Source organism: Marmota monax, unplaced genomic scaffold, assembly GCF_021218885.2.
Source record: "Marmota monax isolate L192 unplaced genomic scaffold, Marmota_monax_Labrador192_F-V1.1 WCK01_AAM20220418_F8-fsc00004, whole genome shotgun sequence".
Taxonomy (NCBI): domain Eukaryota; kingdom Metazoa; phylum Chordata; class Mammalia; order Rodentia; family Sciuridae; genus Marmota; species Marmota monax.
In genome coordinates, this window is record NW_026692881.1 from 30,053,648 (window position 1) to 30,078,245 (window position 24,598).

At 45.8% G+C, this 24,598-nt stretch overlaps 1 protein-coding gene across 3 annotated transcripts in view; it reads right to left on the reverse strand.

Moving 5' to 3' along the window:
• Window positions 1–4,692: 4,692 nt before the first annotated feature.
• Window positions 4,693–24,598, reverse strand: part of Gfra1 (GDNF family receptor alpha 1) — a 194,029-nt gene continuing 174,123 nt past the window's right edge. For all 3 annotated transcript variants that reach the window (XM_046450303.2, XM_046450301.2, XM_046450302.2), the window contains 2 exons: window positions 9,030–9,083; window positions 4,693–7,865 (listed from right to left, as the gene is read on the reverse strand). In XM_046450303.2, coding sequence (XP_046306259.1) covers window positions 7,710–7,865; window positions 9,030–9,083 — 210 coding nt within the window. In that variant the 3' untranslated portion in view covers window positions 4,693–7,709. The remainder of the gene's footprint in view (window positions 7,866–9,029; window positions 9,084–24,598) is intronic.

The following is a 24,598-nucleotide window of genomic DNA, read 5'->3' on the forward strand; positions in this document are numbered from 1 at the left end:
AAAAACAGCCCCATTCTGAGTCTTTATCTTCTATCAAAATACTTCCTATCTGTAAGTCTGGACAAATCATTCAATACAAACCTGATGGTAACTAGAGAGTCCACCAACTCTACCTTCTAAGTATAAAACTGCATTTTGGGGACAGGAAATAAATGTCATATATGGCTCTACAATAAATCTGATTCCTTAGGTATTAGATTTGAACTAACGCAGTGGCTTTTAACCAGGGTGATTGTGCCCCTGCCCAGGGGACCCTTGAAAATGTCTAGAGATGTTTTGAGGATGAAGCTACCCAGGGATGCTGCCGAACATCGACAGTGTACAGGACCGACAAACCCATTCTCCCCAGGCTAATAATTAATCTGCCTGTGTCACTCACCCTCAGTCCTGGCCAACTGCTGTCCCAAATCCCAGTATCTGGCAATTTCCCCAATGAATTCACATAAAAGAAAAAGATACCAAAATCATCATTTTTTTTAAAAAAAAGAAAACAATGTTTATTAGGACATTCTGGGGTACAGGTGGCCAAAGGGTCTACGTACACTCTGTAGTGCTTGAGCACAGGCTAACAGAAAATTCAAACATCACAAAACCACTTCCGAAGTCCAAATAGCAAAACTTGTAGTTCTACGTGTAGTTGTTCCTCCATGGGTGCTGCCAAGGAAGCTCATCATGAACAGCTGTGTGAGGAAGAAGCGTGGATAACCTCAGGAGAGTGCACAGGTGTCCTTGGGAAGTGAGGTCCAGGGATATGAGATAAATGCATGATCCATCTTCTGCAAGTGGAAAACCCCAGAAACACAGTACGACATGGAGTCCCGGTTGCCTCCCTTAACCAAAGGCTCCTCGAAGAGGCTGACTGTACCCCTCATCCCAGCTCCGAGGAGCATGGGTGTCTAGCCCCCTTGCTCTGGAAAGAAATCTGCAAATATTCCCCAAATAGTCAGGAAGGCTTCTCCTATCCCACCTGTATTGTTACCCGGCATGAAACACAATGAACAGCAGCCGAAACGGAGACACACCCTCAGGTTAAGGGTAAAAAAATGCAATGGTATCCAAAAATACAAGGAAAAAAAACGATATACCACATCCTAAATCTCACACAGCGCCTCAGCAGGAGTTGGATTATACAGAGAAAATAATTTCAATATCAAGGGAAAATGCGCACAAGATGGGAAAACTCTTTCAAGCAAACTCTGTGGTGAGAAGAGCTTCCCCCTCTCCCTTGGGTGCGGGAAGGGAGAAGAAGAGAAAAGATGGATAATTAGGAGAACTGTGAGGCCCTGGATTTCAGGTTTGCAAAATTATTTCTTCAACCCTCTGAGGACAATCAGCTATTTCTGAATCCAGAAAAGCAGAGAAGTGCCTGATTACAGTAAGACACAGCCAAAGGAGGCAGGGCTGGCTGTGATTTGGTTCTATAGTTTCCATTCTCTCTCTTCCCTCCTCCCCGCCACATTGCAGAAGTGCCTGCAGCTAAAGATGAACAATAAAAACCCCAAATGCAGATCACCATTTGCACGCCAGGAAGATAATGCTGGATCACACAGCTCTGCAGAAGTAGTGACAGAGAGAGAGAGAGAGAGTGCAAGCTCTACCAACGGACCCTTGCACACCAGTGCACTAGAAAACCAGAGACCTTCATCCATCCCTGCCAGTCACCCTGGCCTGGCTCCTGCCCTCGAGGCTCAGAGGAGTGACTCTCTGAGTTCTCCATGAGGCCTTTCAGGTTTAGACTAAGGGTGCTGGATTTGCCTTCTCCCCGGTGGGTGAGCTGGCTTTGCTGCTGGGCCCATGGGGACTGTGACTTCTCTTTTGGAGACCAAGTCTGAAAATCCAGCTCAGAGACTATTTATAAAAAGGAGGTCAAACTGAAGGATTCTAGTGTTTCTCCTAAAGTGCTGTCAGAGGGTCCAAAACTCTCTAGTTACTTGTGGGGAAGGTTCTGCTCCAAATGGTGGTTCATCTAGCCAGAGGATCTGCTCAACAAAGTGCTGCACTGACCAGCATTTGACTTTGCTCCTCAGGATGTGGCTAGAGAGTCTGTCACTCTTGGGAGTGGTCTGGAAGGAAGTGGTGGAATGCACTAGAAGGCCCAGAAACCTTCATCCATCCCTGCCAGTCACCCTAGCCTGGCTCCTGGTGGCCAATCTGTACTACTGACTCCTAACAGCCCTGGGTTTCTTGACCCAGCATCCACTGGACTGTCGAATTCTTACCACTGTCTCGTCTATATCTATGTGACATCGGGCACATAGTGGCGGTCCAGCTTTCTTGTCAGTGACTTGGGCTTGAGGCAGATTCCAATCTCCACAGACTCACTGGTCTGGCAGATGCCGAGAGCTATGGGACTAGCTGGTCACATCCCTCCAGGGATAAGTGCTAGCTTTTCATCTCTCGGCAAGGAACACAATGGACAGATGTAAAGTGGCGGTGATCCCAGTGTTTTCTAAGACCTTTTGTCCAAATTCAGTACCTCACAGTGTCAATTTCAGTGTCAGTGCAGCTCACTGCCAGCACAGCTACACAAATGGACCCGTTCTTGCCACCATGTGACAGAATGAAGCCCTTCAAGGTCCCAACGGACATTTTTAAGTACCTACCATGGCTCACGCTTTCTGCTGGGGAAGACTGGTGAGCCGGAAGACATGTTGGGTTGGAGGAAGTGGCTGACAATCTGATGGGTCTCCTGGCACTCTCTACAGAACAAAAATGGGGATTGCTAAGAGAGCCTGGCCTGGGATGAAGACAAGAAAATCAGAGAAACCGTCTATTGATGCTGGTGCTGCGCTTGGCAGCTGCCTTTGAGCAAAAATAAACTCCCCATGGCAGTGGGACAAGATGCTGATATTGGCACCTGCCAGAGGCAGACAGCCGAAGTCGCAGCTGCGCTGGTCAAATGAGCTTGGAGACCTTAGGGGGCTGAGGCCTCCATGACTATTAGCAGGCTGCAGTGCTCTGCAGGCAGTTTATTGAAATAGGGTTTGTGCGCCTTCCCCACTCCTCTGGGCTGGGTCTCAGAACAATGAGGAGTGCAGGTGGCACGTGGCACAGAACAACCATCCCTAAGCTGCCTCTGGGAGGGAGGAGAGGCTCCAAAGAACACAGGAAGCCATGAAAGGATTCCCGTGCCCGGGCAGGACAGGGCATGCTCAGGGGGGGACAGGACATGCAATGTGAACACAGGGCATCCTCGGGGGAGTGTCAGAAGATGAACTTTCGACTTGAGGATTAGTGTCATCTTTCAACCATCTGGGTGCCAAGAAGGACTTATCCTTCAACAAAATGGGCATCTGATGGGACAAGAATGAGTTTGGGTGGCTATAAATTTAGAATGATTAGGGTAAGGAAACGACAGGAAGGGATCTTGTTAAATACTTAGGCCATAAAGAACAAGGGTGGACGTGAAGACAACCAATCAACAGTATGTTAGGGAAGTGAGCCAACCAATGTCTTGAGACAGCCGTCCTCAGAAGAGAGACCTACTGAGTCATGGGTGCGGGGGCAGCTGTAAGGCCTCTGCAGAGAGGATGTTATTCAGGGGTACAGTTCTCCTGAAGAATCTTGGACAACAGATGTAAAACAAATGATCACTCAAGAAGAAAAGCGCACCTCAAAGTCCAGAGGTGCCAGGTGTGTAAGCAATTCCTAGCTCAGGATAAGAATAAAATGCAGCTTCCTCAGGCATCCCAACAAATCCCCGGAATTTCTAAAAAGAAATTCCTTCCTCTGCCACCCATATATTAGCTCTGGCCTCCTTTCTGTAAAAGGAACAACCGCCTACTTCAAAGACTCTGGCTGTTTTGTTAGAAATGCCTCCTGTATCGATAAGCAAGACACATCAGCGGACTGTATGACACGCTGGCCCCTGGCATGTGGCTTCCTGCGGCACCTTGATTATATTTCATCTGTCCAAACTCCATGCAGATGGGCCTTCTGCCGTCACGGTGCCTGGGCCAGTGGTAATTCACTCCCATCTGTGGCCATTGCTTGCAGGTCTTTCTTGAAAAGATGGGTCTCCCATGGTCTCATTTGCTCCAGCAGAAGAGCAGAAGCCAAAGCAACAGAGCTCAAGGGAGTCTTGAGTCCAGGAGGTCAAGAACAGTGTCAGGAGAGAATTAGAAAATGCGAGCTCATTTACATAGCCCCTCTTCTGGTCCACAGCTTATTGACTCAAATAAATCGGGCAAGTCTAACTACAAGAATGAAAACTTACTTTCCAAAAGACAGCTCCTCCGAGGACACTATTTTGTAAATAATAATTGAAATACATTTATGCTGGATTCTAAGAAAAGAATTTGCTAATTATATAAACTCCCATGGCTCTTACATCTCTTCTCTCCACTACTTGACACTGACTCAGAAATGCTTCCGCTCTCCCACTCTCCTAGTTGGGCAGATGGAGCGTTTCTGGAGTGGCTGATTTAGTGACAAGGAGGCCTGAGGGAAATGGGTGCAGCTGGGAGCCCCCCAACCTCAGAGCGCAGGCAGGACAGCAGCAGTCCCAGTGGAGACCAAATCCAAGGCCAGGGCAGCTCCGGAGAAGCCCTGTTCTGTACTGGGTGAACCTGAAGTCACAACTTCTAAGATATGTTTTTGATACAAGATAGACAATCATTTAAGAAAAACAACAACAACAACAACAACAACAAAACCAGAAACAAACAAACAAAAAAACCAGAAACCACCCTCTCATCATAATCTGGATACAATTTATTACACTTAATGAAAAACAACCTAGGTAATTCTCAACATCTATTTTTTTTCTATTAGAGACTTGAAAACAATCATATATGGAAAAATAAATATTCAATTGGCATTCTGAATTTCCTCTCTATATTGTGCACTTCTTCTTCCATGTGCTCTGTTAAAAAGATACTCAATCATATATTAACCAAAGATATTCAACATCAAAGTGGAATGGATGTGCTTCTAATCAAAATGGCAATATTGCCCTTTTTTCCCTCTCTCTCAAATAAGTAGGGCATGGCTAGACTTGATCTGAGAGTCACCGTCTGCATGGACTCAAGTTTCTGTTCTTGCGTCATCAATATCAACCAGGAGATGCTTTCAGCAAGAGACCCGACCTCAGCAGACAGCCCCTGTGTTTGTGATGTCCCCATTGCGGGGACTGTAGAACCAAAAGTAGGAATCCCTTTTGCTTGTACACACCCCAAGGGGAAGTCACACAGGTAAAAGATTTAAATCATTTGCCTGCTTCGGTCCTGGGTAAATGATGGTCACCGTGTTAAGTTGGAATCACACTGCAGGACAGGACTGCTTGCTTGCTTTGATTGTGTAAGAATCTCCTTCATTGAATACTTCCCTAGCAAGATCCTGCCCCCTGTTTATTTAATCAGTAACTTATTTTCAAATGGAGGATTTGGTAACTCTAATATGCTTTTATCTCTGAAAAAATAAATGGGATCTTCGTTAGTGATAGAGCTTTTCAAAATTTAATTTATGTGTTAATGTCTAGGCAGTCTTCAATGAAGGCTGCCCTTGTTAGCACAGAGAACGCCCATTTCCTCTTTGGTCATCTGAAGCTAATTACTTCTGCATGCAGCAGAAGGAATCAATAGCTTTCTACAGTGGATCACATAGAATCAGACCCATATGCCACCAGTCCAGTGTAGATACACAGAGATACCTTAATCAAAACAAAATATGTTCTGTAAGAGATATGTTCTCATAGATGACTGGCATTCCAAATGTTTTGACACATTTAAAGTGTTTATTCAAAGTAAGAGTCTTTATGGAACTTTTTACTGATCAAATACAGTTGGGTGTTTGATGCATTTCCCTTGAAAACATTTTGAAGTGAAAAATCTTGGTAGTGAGCATTATACATTTGTGTTTATTAACATTTGGATATAAATTTACTTCAAACACTGAAAGAGCTAAAAGACTAGGCCTTTCTCTGGGATTTCGTAGATTTCCTCCTCTCCCCCACCCCCAGTCATCTGATAAATCTTTCTAGGCAAACCTCAGCAGGCACAGGGGATCAATATGAGACGTACACCTTGGGGTTTCTCCTCTGGCCCTCTCCCAGCGTGGGAAGAAAGTTCGTGCTCCCCAGCACCCTGTGGAGGGAGACACAGCCACAGGTCCTTGATCACTGCACATTCTGAATCTCACTGTATAAACCAGGCTTCAAAAGCGCACTTTAGGGTCTCTTCGGTTAAGGATGGGAACTACTGTAGCTAACAGAGCCAGGAGCCTTTTCATGAGAGTCCTGCCCTGTTCTGCCTGTCTCTGCCAACCAATGCACCTCGTCAGGGCATCTGACACTGACCCTCTCTCCATCCACAGACCTTGGTGCTTTTGCACAGTCAGCCACAGTCTGTCGTGGGGGACGTAGAACAAGACACAAGCAGATTCTGGATGAACTCCCAACTAACCCCTTTCTAAACAGGGGCTGAGGCAGTCGGGAGTAAAGACTTAGGAAAACAACTGCATACCCCGGCATGGATCAGCATTGAAAGACAGGGCAGCACATCCTGTCCCCTGTCCCAGTCAAAGCCACTTTTGTCCAATACTCTGGAAACCAAGGCATCCAGTTGTGTCAACTGGCAACGGTGCCATGAGACAGTGCAGAACACTTACGAGTGGCCACCGGTTTCCTCGCCTGTATGCACACCTGCATTTCAACACAGGATAAAAGACAATGCCTGGCTCCTCTGAGTCCTCCTGTGCGCCCGCAGTCACATGATGCTAAGCATTCTGCTAAAGCAGGAGCTCCTCAGGGTCTGCTTTTGAAGAGCTGTATTTGTGAAGTTAATATCGGAGCTACACCACTCAGGAGAGGAAAGCAAGCTCCACGTATTTTGTATTAAACCATCAGTAAAAAAATGAAGACAATATCATTACTCTCAAAATATAGAAAGCCCATAGTTGAAATCATTGAGTAGTAAAATTTTTTTCTACATATAACCTCATAAATGTAAAGAATATTAGAGTGACCATCAGCTATATTGACTCTTGTTAGTTTAAGGGCTTCTCACTCAGGTAAGGCTTAGGAGAGTGTCAATCAATGACCAAGGAACCGTGAAATTTCACATTCACTCCCCCCCCCCATCTTGACTAAAAGACAGATACTACATTTGGATGTAATAGGTGTTTTGTTTCATAGGAGAGCATAGAACTGATTATGCACATAAACGTTAGTGTGGAAAATGCCAGTACATACAGAAAGGTGAACATCGGTACAAGCTTGTTTCCACAAAGCCCACTCTGGATGATGACCTTCACTTTGTGACAGAAAAAAAAAAAAGCTTGTCATCCATGTTAGGTTGCCATTTGTCATTAGAAATCAAAGCCATTACATGAGATGTGAGAGAATCCTTAGAAAGACCAACTTCCTCTCTAGCTAGCAAATGCCAGAGTGAAAACTTTTAAAACCACCACCACCATCATCATCAAAACATGGCCCCAGTTGGCTTTACAGCCAAATTTACAAATTGTCCCCTTTAAGTACAGCATGCCCCAAAGCCTTTGAGTGTGGGATGCAGGACTGCATCAGACTGTCCAGAGAAGCCCCTAAGGATCACAAAAAGGTTTCTTTAAAAAAAGAAAAAAAAAAGTTCCAGTTGGATGAACCTGTTTCTCAACTGAGCTCCTAAAACTGGATTTTCAGATATACAAGAGGACAGGAAACAGATAACTTGCTTTTTGTCTTTTTACATGTCCATATGGTTTTTTAAATGCAGCTACGATGTTCCTGCCAAAGATAAAGATAATAGGGTGGACAGAGCAGTTACCACCGGAACCAGCAGTGGGCTCAGACCGCAGCGTGGAGGTGCCGCCATTGATTTTGTGGTTATGTGGCTGGAAGGACCAGCCAGACCGTCCTTTTCGTAATCCCGCTGTAAGAGAGAATGTTTTCATCGTCATCCATGGTACATATCCATTTCATCACAGATAAACCACACTCTTGCTCTTCCCTGCTCCCTGCTCCTCCTGGTTGACCCACTCACCAAAGCTGACCCAAGATTTTACCGCTGAGATTTCATTCTGCTGACCTGTTTGTTTCATGAGAAGGAATCATGAACTTGAGTGAGACCCAGATACTTTTGACAAACTCTAGCAGATGCTATTGCTTCCTCCTTCACACTGAATCATTAAGGTCCATTCTGGGGGAAAACATTTGAGCTTGGGCATCTCTGCCACCTCCCCACCTCTTCCACAGGTGACCTAGAAGCTGTGTGACGTGCAATGCTTCCTCCAGGCAGCTCTGGTGAGGAGGGATGCTGGGTTCCCTCCCACCACAGAAGGAGGGCAGGAAGGAACCATCTTGGAGAGCTTCCCAGTCAAGGCCCAGTTCCCACAGAGATGGGCCACAACCAGCATGGGGGCAGACAGAGCAGGCAGGGGCTTTCCCCTCCACTGGCCAGTCCCACTCTGGGTTTTACAGTGGAACAGTCAGAGAGGGCAAGGAGCTTGTCCAACTCCTCGTCACCCAGCCCACACCCCAGGCTTCAGGACTCGTCAACACAATTGTCCTTTCCCAGGATGGACTCCTCCATTCCACAGCCACACTGCTACATCCATCACACCACATCCCACGGTGGACAAGAATTAGGATCAGCACACTTCAATTATCCCTCTCCTCACCAGTGAACTGGGGAGAGTAATGGGACCTGCCCTCTCTACCTCTGTGTCCTTGTGAAGGTCAGAGGAACTGCAGGTAGAGGCCATCCAGTATACACCAAGAGCCCCATGCATCTTCTCCGTGCTGGATGACTTTATATGACTTGTTCTCAGAGAGTCTCATAGCATCAGAACAGTGGTTTCAGTGCTGGGGATGGATCTCAGATGAAGATCCGGGGTCCTACACTTTGTTCTAACTTTGTGCACTGAATCCAAAGTCTGCACCTTTCTCAGAAGGCAGATGGACACAGAGGGTGGCTTCATTTTTTTTCCTGGACCTGAAACCTTATTGCCTCAGAGCCTCATGTATCATCTCGTGCCCTGGAGCCCAAAGGCTATGTCTATAAATGCAAGAAGACCCCAAAAGAAACGTGACTTACATCAGAAAGACAGAGATGTGTACTTCCCGAAACATTGGATTTCAGCTTCTGTGCCTGGAGAAAGACAAGGAGAGAGGGGGAAATCTCAAACATAATAAGGAAGAGTAATTACTGATGATCCATTAATCAATAGTCCAGGGCAGCACTGCCCAATAAATACATGAGTCACAACTGTGAGACACATCCATAATTTACAATATGTTAGTAGCCACCTAATAAAGAGATAACAGGTGAAGTTAATTTTAATAATATATTTTGTTTAACCCACTATATTACCATTTCAACTTGTAATCAATATAAAAAATTAATGAGATGCTTTACATTCTTTTTTTCCCACACTTGAGTTTTCAAAATCTGGTGGTGTCTGACATGGCACGTCTCGGCTCAGACCTGCCTCATTTCAAAAGCTCAATTGCTACTTGTCACTAGTACATCCAGGGACAGTCCAGGCAGGACTGAGCTTCTAAAAGAAAAACCAGGAAGTAGCCAGTTATTTGTATTTCTGAATGTTCATTCTGGGGAGTGCCTCCTTCTACTTGAGAATGTTGCCAATAGAAATCCCCACTTATTAGTAAACACACAGGGGCTTCCAAAAGCCAGTTTGTTTGTTTGCTTGTTTGTTCATTATTCCAGTCAACAAACACTACCAGGCTCCTACCATTTTCCAGACTTCTAAAGTTCACAGGGTGGTGAACAGAAAGCACCAGTAAGAACACCTCTCCCTGGTTCTGGGATCAGGCATCGGACAGATGGCCACCTCTGAGAAACCAAGCAGGGCAGTGCAGATCCTGATCCAGCAATTTTAAAACTGCTTTCTGGGCAGTTGCCAGGGGGCTTAGCTGCAAGGACTTTAAGCTCCCTGTTTTCCCTCAACTGGACCAACTCCACTGGGCTTTTGCCTAAGAATTCAGTGGGAGGAACAGTTTCATCATTCAAACAATCAGAGTAACACACTTGTGAGAATCACTGACCCAATACAGCTCTCTCGTTTTACAAAATAAAACAATGAGAGTCCAAAGAAGTTAAGTGACTTTTCGAAGGTCAGGCAGCAATTTGCTTGTAAAGTCAGGATGCATCCAATCTCGTCAGCTCTTGTATGAACAAACATTCTCTCCTGCATGAACAGTGTTTCCCTCAGTCTCTAAATCCACCCAAAGAACTCCTCCCCTGATCCACCATCCTCATCCACAGCAATAGCAGCCCTTTGGCTCCAAAAGACAGAAAGCTCATTTGTTGGTAAGATAAGACCATGTAAAGCATCCCATGAGTCAAGGCGCACCTGAGTGACTGGCTGAGTGTGGGGCTCGCTGCCTGCATGCTGCAAGACTTCTACAACTCACCGAAGACACGCTGGGCTGAAAGTACAGCATGTTGGCCCAACGAGTAATTTACTGACCATAATGCTCCTTGGAAAGCATCATAATCTTTACCTATATTTGCATATGCCAGCTGTGAATGTGAAATAGGAACCTTTAAACAGGCTTCGAGAATAAGACACTGTGAAGCATCCCTGGGCTGTTCAAAGGTCACTAAATGTTATGTATAAGGAGATCAGAGGGGAAATTGAAAGAGGAATTGAACCTCACTCAAAAGCCTACTTTTAATCTATATTAATAGCAAATCTGGTCCACTGCATTGTTACCAACAGAGAATAATGTGTAGAACTTAAGTTATTTCCATCCAAGATTGGAACTGTGCCCAGACACCAAAATGACCCTAAAACATCCCATTCTGCCTTTTCTTTTCTAGGCCATAATCTACAAAAGACAAAAACCCTTGCTAAGGGCCTCTGCATAACTAATGCATTCACTAAATTGCGCAGAGAAGCCAGCCTGTGCAGTGGTCACAGCTAAGCTGCTTTTTAGTGTCCTGGGCCACAGTGGCCTCTGACAGCACCAGGACTGGGCAGGTGTCCTCCACTCCATAGGATTAGCTCTTGTGGGCAGTGCTTTGCTCATGGTGACACTCCCCAGCTGTATTTCTCTGTCACTTCAGGAATCTGAGGTGGCACTAGTGGAATATCGCCATGATGGAATGACTGTGAAGGGCTTCCAGCAGGGGCCAGAAAACGCCTCCATCTTCACAGACATCACTAAGTGGCTTGGCCTGTGCAGGTAGATCTCGGGCCCTCATCAGTCACTGGAGGCTTCTTACTGTGCGCAGCACTTAGGAGCCTTTGCCAGGTCCACATGCCCAGGTCTACACTGCCAGCTTTCTCCTCCCTCCAGGAATGGCTGTGTGAAGTGTTCAATCACAGGACATGAGCTTAGACAGGTTCAACGTGTGTGAAGTCTCTGGGCTCCTGTTGCCCCCGAGCAGCCATCCTACTGACTTCTAAGGGTCAGCATCTGGCTGCGTCTCCCTGCAGCGCCACCGGCCTGACTAAAACTGCAGGCATGAGGCCCCCACTCCTCTGTCCTGGAGGACCACCCTGACTCGCGTAACTGCACGAACTGCTGAGTTCCAGTTAGACTGCACCAGGCCCTTACCTACTGCTTCTGAGAGCAGGCCCACCCCTTGTCACACCCGCCCAGTCCACAGCATGCAGAGCTCTAACCACTAAGCCTCCACAGATGTGAACAGGCTTCCTGCTGAAAGGTCCCAGTTCTCTGGGAAACCACCACGACTGCAGAGGCAGAGTAGGGCACAGCAGAGATGTCCTGAGGTCCACCTAAACCCAGAGGGGCCACCATAAGGTCTGTGCATCTAATAGGTGAAGGGCAAAAGTTACCAGCTATTGGAATGGAGATGGCACATAAGTGACAAGATCAAAGGTTGCACATAGCTGTGAGGTCCTTTTAAATGCCTCACCAAATGAGATGCAGACTAGAGAGGATCTGCTGCCTAGCCTGGGGGGCAAGAACTACAGAGAGAAAGTTGTGCAGTGCCCCTAACAGCATGTGAGATGCAGGCAGAGGGGCAGAGCCCGGCCTTCAGAGCTGTGTGCATCTGGCTGGTCAGTGCTTAGGCATCTTGTTCACTCTGTGAACACCCAGCGACAGCTGGGAGTCAGAAACCTTCAACTGCAGATCCAGAATCTACTTAAGAAAATCAGAGACTTAAAGCCCACTTTAGAAGCTCAAGAAACCTGTTATTTCTACATTTTAAAGGCATTTATTGAGTATTTGTGAAAACATCACCAAATAATCACTGTCTTGCTAGTCAGATCTGATAAATGCAAGCAGACAAAATTATAGGATGTCCTCTTTCTTCAACTCTTGCAAAGAGTACATACATAGTTTAAATGTTGTCCTATTTACTGACACTTGGGATAGTCCCAGGAAAATTAAAAGGAAAAAAGAAATCTCAGACTTTGTAAGAAGTAAGGTAAGTTAGAAACTGAAAGAATACATTTTTATCCCTGTATTATAAATTGGTAAAACCAAGGATATAATAATGTATGTCCTGCACAGAGCACACGTTTTTTTTCTGTGAGCTCTGCAACCCTGCTAATTCTAGGATATTCAGGAACTCAACTCACAGCTTAGCCAATCTGTACCTATCTGGATACTGAATCTTAAAGTTTATGGTCTTAAAATAGGATATGTGTTGGGCTGGGGATATAGCTCAGTTGGTACAGTGCTTGCCTTGCATGCACAAGGCCCTGGGTTCAATCCCCAGCACCACAAAAAAAAAAAAAAAAAGATATGTCTTGCAAAAAAAAAAAAAAAAAAAGAGGAGCGAGAAGGTATTTCCGACAGTCCACCTGAACCAACATTACAGTATGAAGAGTGTTTCCCAGCAGCTGATTCCTAGTGTTGTGGTTTGGGGAAGCCGCCTGACTCTGCATTGTGGAAACATCACCACCAAGACCTAGTACCTTGAGGTTTGTATCTTTAGAATGGAAAAATGCAAACGTGAATACAGTAACCTTCACCACATTCTAGAAAAAGAAGGAAACCTGTTCTTTAGGCTCTTCAGAAGGCTTGTCCCCTCCAGTATCTACTGCTTTCCTGTTATAAAATTGTCACTGGCAGTAATACGCAAGTCCAGGCACGTTGCATAATAGAATTTCCAGGGCACTGTAATTGTGAGGCCAGACCTCGCCAGTCCCTGGCACCAGAGGGTTAATAAATGCATTAGATGCTGTTAACCTCTGTTACCTGGAGTCAGAGCGGGGTCTCTCCTGCTTTTATCCAGTGATTAGCATTTGGAAAGCCAGCCTTGGTGCCAACGACATTCCGTGCAGAACATACAGGCACACCCATAATTTATAGCTCAGAGTCAGGTACCCACATGGTTCTGCCCATAGTAGGTTCTGCAGAGCCTTGGGGACAGGTCAGACTTGTGAACAGCGTGCTTGCTCTGTTTATGGAACTGGAGACTTAAAAGCACACCCACTCGAAGCCTGGCCTTCGCTACCCCAGGACTCAATTTCTGTAGAGAAGCCAGTGTTTAATCTGGGGTTTTTAGGCAGCTGTCAGCCAGCAGGGCATGGAACATTTCTCTCTCTCTCTCCCCTCCATGCAGAAGAAAAGCCTTTTTTTTTTTTTTTTTGCTCTACCTCCAGAAAATAAAACCAGAGGAAGCTGCCCAATCCAATAGCAACAGACTGTCCAGGCTGTAGCCAAATAGTCATAATTAATGATGCTCTGGTTCTTTTCTCCCTTGCTTTACTGATTAGAGAGATTTGCTATATTAGGAACCTGTTTGCTTAATGACAGAATACAAGCAATAAACAGAGAAATACACAGACTGTAAAATGCAATCAACTTTGCTCTCCAGAACTCACTAAGTACCTCGCCGCATCTATCACACTTGTCAATACGGGTTGATTAGCATAAGAGTCTCTTCTGCAGCATAAATTGGACCCTTGCTAGGGAAAACCAATGCATGAGTTCTTTCTGAAATAGTCTGGAAACAAAGTCCAGAACTCAAAGCCATCTCTCAATTTAAATGTGCATATCTTATGTTCCCTTGTAAAACCAAATGTAGGAAGAAGAAAGGTGTACTCCTAATCCCAAATGATAACTGAGCAGAGCAGCTTGCTTCAGAGTTTGCATTTTTCACATTGTATTTGAATAGACACATCTGATTACAGAATTGTATGGGTAGTAGTTATCATATAACAAGTCTATTGTGTACTTGATACATATTTGCTCAAATTAATTTCTGCACCTAAAAAGAAACTTCAGGGGGGGAAAAAAAACAAGGCTGGCTGCGAGTGGATCCAAGCTAAGTCATGGTGGGCTGCAGAGTGTTCTGGACCCTTTTACTTTTTTGCAGCTTTTTTGGATTTGGGTATTGACTTCTGGGAGAGCTGAAGAGGTTTTATTGCTGGACTGGTCACAAGCAGTTGGCCAGCCTTTCTAAAATCCCTGCCGCTGTCTATTTTGAAACTCACCTTCCTGGTGATTTGCTTTTCCTACAAACTCGGTAACAACCCCTGCAGTCCCTGGTCTGAATAATGTGCAGTAAAGTCAGCTGCGTAAAACAAGTGGACACATAAATAAGGCCAGCTCAGGGCCCCTGGGCCTGGGTGTTTGTCTTGCGGAGCCTGTGCTCAGCAGGGAAGGATCCATTTCCTTCAAGCAGAATTCTGCCAGGAGGAAACAAGGAGCAAAGCCAAGATGAGCCGGAAGTGTCCTTCCAAGAAGGGACTGGCGATAATCCTCAAATGGCATTTCTACCACGGAGCTGGGGACTGGCAGGTGTCCTCTATATCCCTCCCAAAACACTTTGTCTCTGTATCGCCTGAACCTCAGCCAAAGGCTTTCATTACGTTAAGCTCTAAGAAGGCCTTGTAAAGATTCTTCACTCAGCGCGGGCTCAGGAAGGCCCAGGGCTGCCAAGTTGAGTCAGTTTGGGCAAGTTGTGCCAGGTCCTCAGAACTGGTAGGGGAGGTCGCAGAGGGGGCAGCGGTGCTTCTCCCACCTGGAAAAAGTCTGGCTCAGACTGTGGCCGGGCTGAGTTTGGACAAGGCTTCCAAGCACAGGTGGACAGCGAACTGAAATGAAGCCAGCTGGAAAGGTGGGGCTGGTAACCTCGAAGGTGACATGGGAACATGCTCTAGAGCCTAGCAGGTTGTGGGTTCCTGGCACCCACAGGGTATTCAGAGTCTAACTGGGCCACTTAGTAGAACTGACTGGCAGCCTACAGCAGAATCCTTGCTCGACCGTGCTGAAGACTGGATCTGTAGCAGGTCAATTGAGAAATTAAGAGAAAAGGCAAAATCATTTAAAAATGACACATTCGTGTGAAACCACTTTAAAATCTAAATGTCATTCATTTTGTAATTTTTGGATACATGACCAAGGCCACCCTTTTTTTAAGAGCCTGCTGACTGGAGTTTCCCTGCCTTATGTTTTCCACAAGCAATACCTCTGAATCACGGTTGGCAAATCCCAGTTTGGGTTTCTTAAAACAGGAGTGGCATTTGTTTTTGACACCCACAGAAGAATCTCAGTGCAATCTTTCTACATTTTTAGAGTCTTTCTCAGTCTTTTACAGTTTTTTTTTTTTTTAGAAACTTGCTTTTTCCAATGTATTCAGCTCAGTTTTCATTGAAACAATTATGCTTTTCTGTACACCACCGTACAGAAAATAAAATGCTAAATATAATCAGTACAAAAAGATGTGGCTTGGTAAGTTTGTGTGTCAACTGGAGACAGCAAAGGGCACAGGTGGACAGAAAAAGGGACAGCCGTGAGCTTGGAGCATTCGCTGGGCCTTGTGCATTGCATGTCTGTAGAATGGACAGGCTGGTTTCCATGGTGAGCTGGTAAGTAAAGTTGGGTTAAGAGAGCTTCTACTATAATTTAGAATTTGCACCTGGTACTGACTTGATTGATAAGGAATGGTTAAAAAAATAAAAACTAAAAAACTTCAAAAATCACAAGGTTAGAGAGGTTCTAGACTTGGCTTTTCAATTAATAGCTATGATACTACTAATCCCTGTCCTAGTGTCTAAATCATAGCAGGGTAGTTTTGAGAATCAAGTGTGACACTTTAGAAGGACGTCCTTCTAAGTTGCTGGTGACAATGTCTTAGCTGCTCTGTGTTCTCTGGTCAGTCTTGGCCTGGGACAGGAGGGATAAACTGTAAATCCTCAGGCTAATTTGCCTTGCACATTATATTGAAGAGAAATGGCTCATGATCCTCTGTGATTCCTTTGATTTAAAAATGGATGCACTGAGAGACACCATCCAGTAAGATATATCAACAGTGCTCCATTAGCTAAGCCGTCCCTCGGGCTCCCTGTCAGTCTCCAGTGCTCCACGATGCTGAAGGCCTGCACTTGTAACTTTACACTAATGGCAGAGGGAAAGGCGCGTGCGCAGCCTGTCATGGAGCTCCCCAGGGCGCTCTGGCCTGGCGTCCTGTTTCTTTTCCTATCTTCACAGGATCATCTTACATCTCTTTTGCTTTTCCCCACACTGGGGCAAACAGAGGTTACAAAATACATCACACTGCTGTGTGTTTTTGTTCATGGTTAACTTGCTTGATTAGTAAGATACTCAGACAAGAAGCAATTATGAGCTGTAGTTTAGAAAATTATGCCCAATTAACAATAAGATGATGCCAAACAATGTGTGAAAGACGTTTTAGTGGCAGGGGGTGGGGGAGGTGTGGATTTGCAGCGCAAACATTTAGTGACAATGGTGTACAGGCAAGGAGGAGGGACTGCCCTAAAAGGAAATGTTAGTTTTCTCAAATGTGCAGTTGGAAATGCAAATGTGCAAGAGCAACAGAAGAGATTCATTGTGGTCCCTGATGAGAAGTGCATGAAGCCTGTCTCATCAGACCCGCATCCTCTCACCATCAGATAATATTTATTAAGCCTCTCATTCTCCCATGCATTTATGTGCAGCTGAGTGCGGCCCTGTAATGGCTCTGTGACTTATGGCGGTGACTATGGTTTGATAAAAAACTCCATTGCCTGGAGATAAAACAGGCCAGGGGCTTTGGTTCATCCTCTGGGTTAGAAGATGGCGCACTCCTATCACTGCAAAAAATCAAGGTAATCATATATATATATGTATATATAAATTTTTTTAAAATGTGTTTTTAGCAAAAAAAATAGGAAAACCAAGTAGGCAACTAGTGATTTGTCTGAACATTGCAATTACTAGTAGTCTCCACTGAGAATGATCCCAAATGCATTTTAAAAAATATTCCCTCTTGAAAAGAATACTCCTTTTTGTACAGATTGGAAACAGAAGTTCAGAGAGGCTGGGACTTGCCCAAATTTCCAGAGCTTGGAGTGGTTGTGCTGAGATTTGAACCCAGTCTCTTTGACTCCAAAATCCATGCCTTCTGGCTCTGTGATAGACCTCTACCTGTTATCTCCCACACTCCTTCCATCAACCCTTAAAAATAGCTCTCACTGGGCCTGGAGATGTGGCTCAAGCAGTAGCGCACTCGCCTGGCATGCGTGCGGCCTGGGTTCCATCCTCAGCACCACATACAAAGATGTTGTGTCCGCCGAAAACTAAAAAATAAATATTAAAATTCTCTCTCTCTCTCTCTTTAAAAAAAAAATAGCTCTCACTATCCTGCTGACAGCTAAGGATGGTTCTGAGAGGTGCAGTAATAAGCCTGGGGTCACACAGCTAACAGAACAGAGCTAGAAGTGATGCAGAGGCTACAGGGGTACAAAGCACAGGGGCTCCTCCTAAGCCTCACTGCAGATACCAGGTGCAACTCCTGCAAATGCAGCCACTATCAGAAGCCAGAGGTCAGGCCAGGCAGGGTGGTTTCTGCTCCCAGGAGAGCCTGGGAGGTGAGTATTCTCATCCCACCTGAGGTCCCTGAAGTTGAGAAGTTGAGGGGCAGGCAGGGAATGGTCACTTTAGGAATAACTCCCATATATCAGCCCAATGCCTGCCATCACTATTTCTTCTCTAAACATCCTCATCCATGATGTAGTCCCTCTAGGGCCTGAAACATGAGAGGCAAAGAGGAGGAAATCTCTAGGTTTTTACACTATAAGAGAACCAGGGCCATTTTCTTCCACATATATGAATCCTACGGCTTGCTCAGGAGCAGAGCCCATTATTCAGGGAGGCACGGTTGGTTAGAAGTCCTAAAGATAAAAGGTCAGTAGGGAATACAAGAAATTGGATTTATTTATAGTAGGTGATCTAAGTGTGCTCAGAGGTATTCTCCTAGGTTACCCAGAGTGAGAGAGCATATTTATAGCCAAGATGGTGCAGACATCCTCTTCCTTTTTATTAAGCATGTTTATTACCCAGCAATTGGGTTAAGCAATTGTCCAACTGCTGAATTACTGTCCTTCTGATGGGCTGCCCTCACTGCCCTCTGGACCACAGGTGCAAGTGGCCTAATGGCTCTTTCCAGAATGCACCGAGGGCGGCCTAGTCTTCTCATCCTCAGCCTTAAGTTGTTCCAATTTTTTAAAGAAAAGTGGTTTTTAAAAATGATGCTAAGGGGAAGACATCAAATAAATGGGTGATCATACACACCTGGCTCAGCCCAAGGCCCACTTCTCCAAGGGAGTACACCGGTAGGAAGCCCAGGTTCATTTCCCAGATGAGTCTTAGGGTAAAGGTCTCCCAGTGCCACCTAGCATAGGCTCCTCCTACCTCAGAGACAGCAAAGACCACCCATGAGGGCAAAACAGTGACCGAGAATACTGGGCTGGAGGATTTTAAATATTATATTCCTCCTGGGTAATGTATTGTTCATCATTTCCACAAGACAGATGGCAATTCCGAGATCAAAGAAATTAAAGGACCTTCCTTCTTAGGCTGCAGAAAGAGCTCAAAGTTGTTGAAGCAAGAAGCCTGGCTCTTTCATCTGCTAAGACAACCCCTACGTGTAACAACCTCTTTTTCTAGAAGTCCTCTGGATTAGATAAAGGGGAGTGAAGGGAAGGGAAGGGAGGGGGAGGGGAACAGGAAAGACAGTAGAACGAATCGGCCATAACTTTCCCATCCTTGTACATGAAAACACAACCAGGGTAACTCTGTATCATGTACAACCACAAGAATGGGATCCTAATTAGAATAAGTTATACTCCATGCATGTACAATATGTCAAAGTACACTCTACTGCCATGTCTAGCTAAAAAGAACAACAACAACCACAAAAAAAACTACCCTTTTTTTCTTAAAAAACTGCCTTTGAGAACGAACCACCTCCCTACTGGTCTACTGTATGCATGATCCCTCATCAAGCACCTGCACACTCAGTGCTGAATTTTCTTGAGCTACTCTGGCTTAAAGTGTGTGTGAAGGGAGCCTCGCCTCCACTCTCCATGGGGCCACAGAGCCAGGAAGCACAGCCCTCCTTCCCTGTTGTAACAGAGTGGTGATGGGCTATGAACCCAGGTCCCTCGACTGTACCCCAGACAGGAAAGAGACCTGTCACTTGGGATTTCCTTGACTGGTGTCATTTCTGGGAAACAGAAACAGGGCTCTGAGCCAGAGCTGGTCTACCCAAGAACCACAGTGCACTCAAGGGTCTTCTGGGCTCCGATTCCCCATGGTGTGCTTGGCCTAGGGCCAGCATTTTTATTTAGTTATTGGACAACATACCCCTAGCAAATTCCAGAAATATAATAACACAAATGACACTTCCAATGACAACATGAGATAGTGCCTTCTCTCCAATACTATAGGCTAGCATTTTTATTACTTGTAATGATAGCATATGATTAAACTATAATGTAGGGCTCCCCTTTTTGCCACTCGCTTCAGAGAATGGAGAAGTATGAGTTATTTGGAGGCGTTAATAAGAGACTCTATTAGACTTGGAGCGGGGGTTGAGGCAGTGTGATCAAGGGGCTGTCTGTAAAAAGAAAACCCTTGTCAAAAGAGAACCAATTTACTGCCTGCTCAGCTGAGGCTCTTCTGGCCTGGCTGGGCATCACCCTGCGCTTAGCAAATAGTTTTATTCTATCTATAGGATATTAGGGATGAAAGCATAAAAAAGGAAAATTGTAACTCAGAGACACTGCACTGTGTGTGTTTCAGAGGGCATCTGGCTACACCGTGGTTGAGAAAAATAGATCCTGTGACCTGCCTTTTGAAAAGGTGACATCTGGGTTCATTAAAGGTGTGCAATAGATTTTGATAAAAGCTATTTTTCTAAGTCATTAAATTGGTTTTTAGGAACTTTACATTCTCCTCCATTTGAACAATTATTAAACTATAAAATAGAACTGCACAATCGCTAAAACCGTAATCTGAAATTTTACTGCCAGCTATAAAATGCTGTATTATTAACTATACCGAAGATGCTCAAGCCCATTACAACTTTTTAAACGAATTATAAAAACCCTTTACTGCTGATAAAATAATCTTAAATTACAGTATTATGTATTCTAACAATATGTTGAACCGAAGTTTGAGACAATGCAAACATGCCAATCACAAAGAAATCATTACTTGAATGGAGTTTGCAGAAGCCCACCATCTGATAACAGCTGCTTCTCGGAGGCAGCCCAGCACCTGATGTCTGCAGGCTGGCTGGGACAGCTTGTCTCCCACAGCAGGTGCCTTCCCCATGTCCCTCCGACCACAGAACTAACTGAGAGTCACAGCCTCCAGGGCTTGAAGGCTGCGCACTTAGTAGGATCCCAGGGATTAAAGAAAGGATAATGACAGAGGCAAATTTTTCCCTATGCCTCCTGCGAGATTTTAAAAATGTCACCTGTTCAGTTTCTGAGCACCAACTACTTATACCTGACACCGTGATGCAGGTGATTCGCATTCGTACCTACCAGGAAGCCTGGCCCCCAAGAGTACATACAGTCCCGTTTTTAGGTATCAGTTACAGCCTGCACCCTTCTGCTTCCAATTGGGCTTAAATTCACAATTGGAAATACATTTTGGCATGCTGGACTGATGGAGCAATACCCAATTCTGAGCTCTGAATTCAAGCACTCCCCTGGCTGAAGGACTTTGAAAACGCTCTATAAGCAGTTATTTCAAAAAATGTTTTTACGACAGCCTCTTTCCTCCCAGGGCTGGTGTGGGTGGATTTTGGGATACAGTTTCCCTCTGAGCTCATTTGCTGGCACCTGGAACTAGGAAGATTAAGTCCAAGGAGGCCACCAGCAGCCTCCATGCTGGGAAAAGCTGGGCCCACCGCTCAGGCCCCAGCGCCACTTGGCAGCCTGGTTCCGGGCTCTGCCGTGAGGCTGCCAGGGGAGCCTAGAAGCAGCCTGGGTGGGGGGTGATGCAGCTTAGCAGCACTCTGCTGCCAGAAGAGCCCCCACAGCTCATTTCTCTCAGAGCAGGGAAACAAACTCACTCTAATAGGAGAACATCATGTAAGGGAAGTGCCAGGGGCAGCCAAGACTGGGAATTTCTTTTTTTTTTCCCAATGAGTCAAAAACAATAGTGGGTACTAGAAAATTATATAGAAACGGTAGAAACCTTGCAAAGACTCTGAAACAAATAGCAGCAATAATATGCAGCCCAAGCTATTCTCCTACCCAAAAGGCTTGGGGACAGCATCCACGTTGCCACAGTCACAAACTGTGGAGTCACAACCCCTAGCCCCCCACCCCAAGGCTCCCCTCTCCTCCAGTCCATGGTGAGGAAGCCCACTGTAGTTCAGCATTAACACTCCACTCAGGTGGCAAAAGTCCCCTTTGAGATGTCCCCAGCACAGAATTTGTCCAGTGTGCTAGACGGGTAAAAAGGCTGCTCAGGAGAAAGTGAAGTGTGATGTCCCAGAAGGCTGTGGGCTCCTGCAGTTCGCTGAACTGAGTGACGAGAAACAGCTTAAGCACTCATGTCCACGTCACCATGGTACTGTCCACAGGTACCACTCTGAGGGAGTGCTGTCGTGGGAAAATGAAAATTCCCAGTGTAGGTTTCGAATAGTATCAGGGAATGATACGGAGTCTCCCTTGGTTCGCGTGTTAAGTCCCTAAGGCCCAGTGTGATGGCATTAGGAGGCAGAGCCTTTGGGCAGCGATAAGGTTGACAAGGTCCTAGGATGGGATTTGTGCCCTGTAAGAGGAAGAGAAGCCAAAGTTCTTCCCCTTCTCCATGTGAGGACACAGAAAGAAGGCGGCCATTTAGGAAGAGGTGTCCCACGGGAACCCAACTGCCTGCACCCTGATCGTGGGTACTAGAAAATGCACTGTATTATATATTATTTTTTCTCCAGCTTTGAGAACTCTGAGAAAAAAACTGCTTCCGCCACCCCATGTGAAGTGTTTTGCTATGACAGCTCACAGGGACGGGGACAAGTACAACCGCAGCACTGCTCTTGTCTGGGCCACCCAGGAAGATTTGGTCCAATGTGCCAGTTTGCGCTGATACTTCCTTATGCTCCTTTTGCTATGAGGAGGAAAGCTGAGAGAAAGGAAAAAAGGGTCTTTGAGGAAGTCTCCCCTTTAGGCAGTGATTCTCAACCAGAGGCATCTGGCAACGCCTGGAGACATTTTATGTTGTCACAACGGGGGAAAGATGCTACTGGTCTCTAGAGTGGAGGCTGGAGATGCTGCTAAATATCCTGCAATGCCTGTGACAGTCCCCAGTAACAATGATCCAGGGCCAACATGGAGTAAGCCTGACCCAAGGGAACTGGTCAGCTCACAGCCATGAGGTCACTAAAGAGTCCTCACGAATTGCCATGGTTGGCAGAAGGGCGTGCGGCCCCCTTCAGCAAAGAATGTCAGGAGAAGCAAGTGACCTCCCGTGGAGAAGCATCTGACTTGAAACAGCATGTCTAAACCACCACTCTGACAAGGCCTCATTACTTTTTCTCATCTGTATCAGGTCTGTCCTACCTGTGCAAAATCCTACCAGGGGGCTGCCAAGACCAGAAAGCCCCTGGGAAGCAGGGCTCACAGAGCAATTCACAACTCTGCCAGGCCCCGGCTACTGAAGGTGGGATGAAGGGGGCTGGGGGTATCCCAGGGCCGACAGCCCCTTGAAACCTTCAAGCCGTGCAAATGTCACAGCCACAACTGGGAGGCAGAGAGCACGCCTCCCACACAGGAACACAGTGAGCCCTCATCACAGCCCGGGAGGCTCTCCTGCCTTCATCTCCATCTCACACACGAGGAAACTGAGGCAGAGGAGATAAACAATTTGCCCACAGCTTTGTGGCTAATAAGTGATGAAATAAGCCCATGCTCAAGATTTCAATTCCGGTTTCCTTATGAGTGTATCTCTAGAATTAAAATCACCTTTTAAAACAATGAACTCGGCCAAGGCATTGTTGTATAATAAAGAATCCGAGTGGCTTTGTTCCTGGTTCCTCAGAGATAACCTCTAAATCCTTGAAACTTCTGGAGTGACAGGCATGTCTTTGTTACTTGGGAGCCCTTGGCATCCGACCTGAGTCTATGGTAATGAGATGACTTGGGAAGCGGGCTGGTCACCAGGAAAACCAACCAACGGCCACAGGGTTGGGGCTTTGAGCCAGGGGAGGTCAGCCTGACCTGATCTCCAGGGAGTGGAGGGGAGGGGTTAGGGTGCACTCAGTCACATGATGAGCAGTTCTGTCAACTGTACCTACGTAATGCAACCCCAATGTCAATGCCGGACACTGAGCTTGGTGGGGCTTCTCGGGTGGTAAACATTTCCATGTGGCAAGAGGGTGACATGCCCGAATGTCATGGGGAGAGAGCACAGAAATTCCCTGACAGAGATCTTCCCAGGCCTTGTCCGCTGCATCTCTACTTGATCCTGACTTGTATTATTTAAAACTGTTATTATAAGTATACCACTTTCCTGAGTTTTGTGATTCAGTCTAGTGAATTCAATGTGAGGGCGTCCTGCGAACTCCTAAATATGTAGCCAGCTGGTCAGAAGTGCAGGAGGCCTGGGAACCTTGATGCATAGCAGGTATCCAAAATGAAGGCAGTCTTGTTGGGGACAGTGCCCTTAGCCGTGGTCCAACACTAGCTCCAGGTGGTTAGCATCAGAATTGAGTTGTATTGCCACACACCAGTTGGAGTCAGGATAGGCCTCATTATTTTTCTTTATGCTAGTTTATGAACCAGTCCGACACTTCAATCTGCCAGATGTTCAACAAGAATTTAGGGACTGACTTAATCTATAGTGATGAATAATGTTATCCAGAAACAAAATGTTTAAAGTGTTCTGAGTTGGGTAATAACAGGGAAGGCATTTAAACACAGAGGGGGGTGAATGTCACTTTGCTATTTCTCCTCTCTTGATCAAGTCTCTCTGTGCCTCAGGTCGCTTGTCTGAAAAATGGGAAGAATAACAGTACTGGCTTTCTGGGGTTACCGCAAACATTACTCACGGGAAGTACTGTGTATTGCTTCATGAATACCAAACCATAAAAGGCTGAGCTGATACAAGTTTTCAAAGCAAATTGTCCAGGAGCATGTTCTAGATTAGATTGTTTATAATGTGTTCAAAGTGGGGTTTCGGGACCACTGGTGGTGGATCCACCACCACTAGGTAGGTAGGTAGCATACAAACTATCAATATTCATACACTGATTTTAATAGAGAACACACTGAACCCATGATTTCACATATGTTATTAACAGCTTCAGATGAGCTTCTACAAATAAGATTTTGAAGATCAATAGTAAGCGCATGGGCTGGGGCTGGGGCTCAGCAGTAGCACACTTGCCTGGTATGCGTGAGGCACTGGGTTTGATTCTCT